The 5,946-nt window shown below is 35.8% G+C and overlaps 1 protein-coding gene across 1 annotated transcript; it reads right to left on the reverse strand.

Moving 5' to 3' along the window:
- Positions 1-472: 472 nt before the first annotated feature.
- On the reverse strand, positions 473-4,730 carry LOC145000865 (uncharacterized). The gene is made up of 4 exons (XM_078960164.1): positions 4,540-4,730; positions 3,444-3,837; positions 1,109-3,052; positions 473-732 (listed from the first exon to the last, which is right to left on the reverse strand). The coding sequence occupies exons 2-4, from the start codon at positions 3,800-3,802 to the stop codon at positions 672-674; spliced, it is 2,364 nt and encodes a 787-aa protein (XP_078816290.1). The 5' UTR covers positions 3,803-3,837; positions 4,540-4,730; the 3' UTR covers positions 473-671.
- Between the last annotated feature and the right edge of the window lie 1,216 nt (positions 4,731-5,946).

Raw genomic sequence — 5,946 nt, forward strand, 5'->3', positions numbered from 1 at the left:
GGTACCTATTTAAGTCATTTTCCCTTTATATTTTGAATATTTAATATTTTTATTTAATAAATATTTTTTTTTGAACGACAAATATAACCTACTCCTATTATATTACTCATAAATTCATCTGTCACTTACGAGACTTGAACCTACAACCTTAAGGAGAGAGGGCAACACCTAATACCGTTAGGCTATAAATCCTTTGATAAATAAAATATAAAATATATTTTTACTTAAATAATTAATGTAATTTGGTTTGGTCTAAACTTCATGAGACCAAAAACCAAATTCAAAATTCGGTTCGGCCTCGAACCAAACCAAAAACGAATTTGAATATGGTTTGGCCTAAAATCAATTTCGGTTCGAATTGGTTTACGGGTTTTTCGGTTCCAAACCAAATAATTCCCACTCCGACGGCTACTATTGAGTGTCAAATTCTATGATATATTATGTTAGCCTATTAGTTAAGTTTGCTGAGAAAAAAAAAAAAACACATTCAATTGATCATACCTTTTTGCACTTTGCGTAAATGTGTAACATGCAAATTTCCTCAAACAATGACTAGCCACCTATTATTTCATTGTATCCAAAAAAATAACCAAGAACCATACTTACTGCTTTCTATCAAAGTAAAAAACTTCACATGAATTCACCGATCGCTCACTCAAAATTGTATGTCTTCACCCCATCTGAATCGATACAGCTTCAAGACTTGATAATGCTTCATGGCTCTCTACCTCTCTGTTCAACATTATATAAACCCAGTTAAACTCAACAAATAATATCCTTAAAACCCACATAATACCAATGTACATCATTTTTCACCCATAATAGCAATGTACTTACATTTTATTTTACCAAAATTATGTAACCCATAATAACAAATTACTTACAATTCTTTTTACATAATACCAACATACTTACAATTCCTTACCTATACTTTCATTTCTTTACCAATCAATTATTGCAATAACTAACATATAAACTACATTGCCTTTATTGGTACCAAAAATGCAACAACATTGGTATTATGGGCAAAAAATAATAACAATAATAATAAGTAGGTTGCGAATATTGGTAAAAAGTCCCTAATAAATTTGAAAGAGAGAACACATACTTGCATGTCTTTTTGTTGTGACCCAAACCCTTGCATTTACTACACTGCATCTGCCTTCTAATCAGCTCAAGTGACCCCGCCTGTTTGAGCTTTGCCCGCCTACCTGGCTTGCCAGGCGGACGTTTAGCAGGAGGAGGTGTGACAACAACAACCGCCACATCATCACCATCTACCGGATGTTGACCTCCTTCCACATCAGGTATCGGATAAATGGACTCCGCATACGTTTTCCTATAACTCTCGGCCATAAAATACCTGGAACAATAATCATACACGCTTCTACCAATACACTCAAAAACCGCAATCGCATGACAGCATGGCAGTCCAGTCAGCTGCCAGCCTCTACAGCTACAATCCCATTGAGTGATGTCAACTATCTCAACAACACCTTCACCATGCACCTCAAACACACTGCTCTCTGATGGCAACACCTGAAACATTCGCGCTTTTGAAGCTTCTGTTTTAAGCTTTTCCTCCATTGATGGAGTCAAAGTTGTAGTCCATCTGTTTGAGTCGACTCGTCTTTTATAAATCAACTCCATTAATTTCCCTCTTAATAAATCGATCATGTGGGTGATTGGTAACTCAACAGCTTCAGAGACCCAGCTATAAAACAGCTGTCCGAAATTAGATGTGATATGATTATATCGTGTTCCATCAAAGAACACATTCGCCCAATGCTGTGGCTCACTATTGAGCACCCAATCGTATGCTTCGGGTGAAATTGCTTTTATGTCTTGAACACATTGTTCAAAAGCTTCAATCTTTGGTGCGTAGGCTGCAGCGTATAGATCTTGAACCATTAAACGTCTCGCTTCGTGTGAAAATCTTGTTTTTAAATCGTTGTTGAGTTTTTCAGAAACGTATCGAAGACAGTATCCGTGAAAGCACTCGTTCCCAAAGACCTTGACGATTGACTCTTTTACCCCCGGGTTGAAATTCGCAACGAATGTGATGGGTTGAGATATGGGAACGCAAGATTTCAATTGGGATAAAAACCAAAACCAATTATCATCATCGTTTTCATCATCAACAACAGCAAAAGCTAGAGGGAAAACACCATCATCGCCATCTGCTGAAGTAACAATTAATAAAGTCCCTTGATATTTCGCATCGAGCGGGATGTCATCTAGAAAAAGCAAAGGGCGACACCCTTGTTGAAACCCTAAAATAGACGCGTGAAACGAGACAAAAAAACGATGGAAACTTGAATCCGGTTTTGTGTCGAATGTAGCTAAGCTACCCGGATTTGTTTCCATTATTTTTTCACAGAAAAAGGGTAACTGGGAATACGATTGGGAATATGAGCCTTGAAGCTGTTCTTTTGCGATTCCTTTCGCACGCCATGCTTGCGAATAGTTTAACTTGACACCATATTCCCGTTCAATGTCAGCGACTATATCTTTGGGTCGATAATTCGGGGAATTTTTTAATTTTTCTTTTATAATATTTCCCACCCATCCTTTTGTTGCACGATACCCTGCTTTTGCAGTGACACCTGTACACGTATGCTCAGGGTTCATTTTCTTGATGCGAATCAAATGAGTTGTTTGTAGTCTTGAAACGTATATACGCCATGGACACCCTTCCGATTTACATTTCACACTCACGCGATGACTATCTGATTTTTTGTATTTGTAACGAAATCCATGGGCGATTGAGAATTTATGGAGGGCTTCACGAAACTCAGCAAAACTAGAGAATCTTTGTTCTACACCTGTTATAGTGTTTTCCCATTGTGTTGCGGCTTTATGTTGTTTTTCCCAATTTGAATTCAGAGGAAATGGAAATGGTGAGATTGCAGTTTCTATGATGGGTAGATTGAAGGAATCGGTTTCAGTTGTGTTTGTGTTTGTGTTTGGGTGGTTGTCTGTGTTGCTTGTTGTTGTGAGAATAGGGCTAGATGCAAGAACAACTGCTTCGGATGCTGTTGTCCTGCTTGATCTGTAATCTCAGTTTTGTAAGGGTATGTATAAGTGATCATCACTCGAGCAAATGCAAAAAAAAAAAAAAAAAAAAAAAAAAAAACTAGTACGATTATTGTATGTTCCAAACAAGAACTATTAAGCATACTAAATGTGCAAAACTCAAAACTAACATTAACAGCTTTAAGATTATGTTATTAAAGTATATGAAAAACTTAAGCTAACAAAATTCAATTAAGCATGCTAATTAGTCCCAGAAACAGTGGTCATCTGGCTAGTTGTTTAGTGTAGTAGTAGCACCAGAGTTGTTCATATAGTAAAAAGATTTGGAATTTAAGCTTCGAAAAGGAAACATCTGAGTATCTTGCAAGAAAAAAAATGAATGAAAGAAATAACAAGTGCTAAACTACCTACTAGCAGTAGCAGGCATGTTGGAGAGATTCGGGGCTACCCTGCCACTTTCATTTGGCATGACAAAGACGTCAACTTGATCAGTGTCAGCAAAGAAGTTAATCATGCGCTTAAGATCTTTGTCTTTAGATATCATGATAAGTGTCTTTTTGTTTCCAGGGAGAAAGTATTTGATCAGCATGTTGTCAACACTGTATCCAAATGTTTCTGCTAAATCCTGTTTGAAATCAATTACTTGTGTATCTATATCAAGATCAACAGCATATGCCTCCCCACCACTGTACGACATGGAACCATCTTTTTCAGTCTGAAATTCACCTCCAGACTGGCATATAGCTATAATTTTCTTTGCTGACATTGAAATATGCAGAGGCTAATTCAACAAAAAGTTATCTGCCAAAGACAAGAAAGAAGCTTCAGCTCATACTGCAAGAAATCTATTCTATTTATCTTTGGGTGTAACAGTTTACATACGATATTAAACCTTAATATGTTAGAATGATAGTTGAAACTTTTGAGATTTGAGACTTGAGAGGCAAAAAGATTATCAATCCCAAAAGCAAAGGTGTTCAATAACAAGTTTAATCTTATTTACAGCAAATCAATCTGCACAGTGAAGGCAACTGTGGTTTTTACAATCAACAAACTGTCAGATTAGCGATAGAATTGGACATAAAACTCAATTTCATTCTCAAAAGTCTCTATATAAGTTTAGTAAGCTTTCCTAAGCATCAAGGTTAGAAGCAACCACTAAGAATGTCAGAGAAGAGAAAATTTGAAAATTGTCAACTTTGAGAGGCGAAAACGAGAACTTGGAAAAGAAAAGAGGGCACTTTAAAAATAAAAAATAAAAACAGATGATAAAAAGGGGGGAAACCGATAAAACCCATACCACAAGTTTTTGAAAAACATAACAAAGCTATTCAATTAAACCCTACATACATACTACTTATAGTGAATCGTTTATTAATCGAGATTAGAGAAAAACGTCCAGTATCCATATCAGAACACTTAATCAACAAGGAATCAAACTTGGTGCTGTTTTGGTAAATTGAAATAACCGAAACAAAAAATTAGAACAGAGAGAGGAATCACCTTAGGGTTTTCGAACTAAAATCAATCAGTCTTCAAGCGAATTATATGATACTAGTAAGAGCAGGAAAGCAAAGAGGGATTAGATGAGGGCGATTCCGTTTCAGTCGCTCAACTGAGAATCATTCTTTTGATTTTCTCTCTGTTGCCCCAACCACCCTTCTCGTTTTGCACCTTGACAACTACATTTTTCTCTTTTCTACAATTACCCACAAATCTTTTACTATTTTATAAAATAGACAAAATTGCAAAATCTTAATATGTTAATCAAAAGTTATCATTTTTGTCCAAAATGGTTTGAAGTATTAGTACCAGTAGTTTAAATTTTTATTTTGTTGTGAGTTTGGTTCAATTTGTTTTGAACTTTTTTATAATGACGATTTTTCCTTGATATTTTCTTTTTTTAGTTTTTTAACTAGTTTAATATTTTTCTTAGACAAATTTACAAAAAATTGTTCGTGTGGTATGTATTTTTTTGAAGTTTTAATCCAAACCATAATTTTTTTGGATTGGTGGTCCTTTTGAGATAGTTTTTTTACGTTTTTAGTCCCTTGGTAAATTAACATGACTTCAATGCCCTTGGGGTATCTATTTTTATTTCATTTTTCTAAAATCTTATATTCATTTATTTATTTAAAAAATTAAAAAATAAGTGGCTCTCTCTCTCTCTCTCTCTCTCTCTCTCTCTCTCTCTCTCTCTCTCTCTCTCTCTCTCTCTCTCTCTCTCTCTCTCCCACACCATCAACCCAATATTTATGTGTTTTCAAGAACTCAAGAACAACCCACCACACTCCTTCTTAACACCTTTATTTCTCTCCTCTTTTTTAGATTTCAAAGAAAGATTTTTACACCTTATAGGAATCTTCAGAATCAACCGAGTCATTACCGGATATTTGTATGATAGACTTCGGTTTGGGGATCTGAGAGGGATTCAATGACATATTGATTTAAGGATATTTACACCTCCTGCTTGTTTGTGCTTCTCACAGCACCTCAACGCCTACTTTCCCCAAATCTTCGACTTTAGTGCTAACATCATTGATACCTAAATTAGCAAAAGCTTTAGCATCATCAGAATCGTTCCCATCAACTAATTTGGTCGTTTCTGAGGATAATGGGGTGACCTTATAACCATCATCGTCATCGTCGACCAATTTATCAAATAAATCTTCGTTAGTATCCTCCACCTCGTCCTCAAATGCGTTATCCCTATATGAATTGAACTCAATCTGGTCCTCAAACAGCCCCACTCCATCTTCTTCCCCGCCTAGTCTTCTTTACCATTTCTAGACTAGAAAACCTGCAACAAAGATGCAAATCCACCACCTCCACCATAAGCATCCACCAAACCCATCAAATCAATGAATCAAGATGAAAAGAGATTAGATACAAAAAAAATGAACAGAGAAG

This window comes from Lactuca saligna, chromosome 6 (assembly GCF_052625555.1).
Source record: "Lactuca saligna cultivar CGN05327 chromosome 6, ASM5262555v1, whole genome shotgun sequence".
Classification (NCBI taxonomy): Eukaryota; Viridiplantae; Streptophyta; class Magnoliopsida; order Asterales; family Asteraceae; genus Lactuca; species Lactuca saligna.

Excerpts from the sequence above, each read along its gene's own strand:
- LOC145000865 (XM_078960164.1), bottom strand. The coding sequence starts at position 3,802 with ATGTCAGCAAAGAAAATTATAGCTATATGCCAGTCTGGAGGTGAATTT. Across the intron at positions 3,053-3,443 it reads ATGCCTGCTACTGCTAGTAG|ATCAAGCAGGACAACAGCAT; the intron begins GTAGTTTAGCAC and ends CTGAGATTACAG. Across the intron at positions 733-1,108 it reads CACAACAAAAAGACATGCAA|AGAGGTAGAGAGCCATGAAG; the intron begins GTATGTGTTCTC and ends AATGTTGAACAG.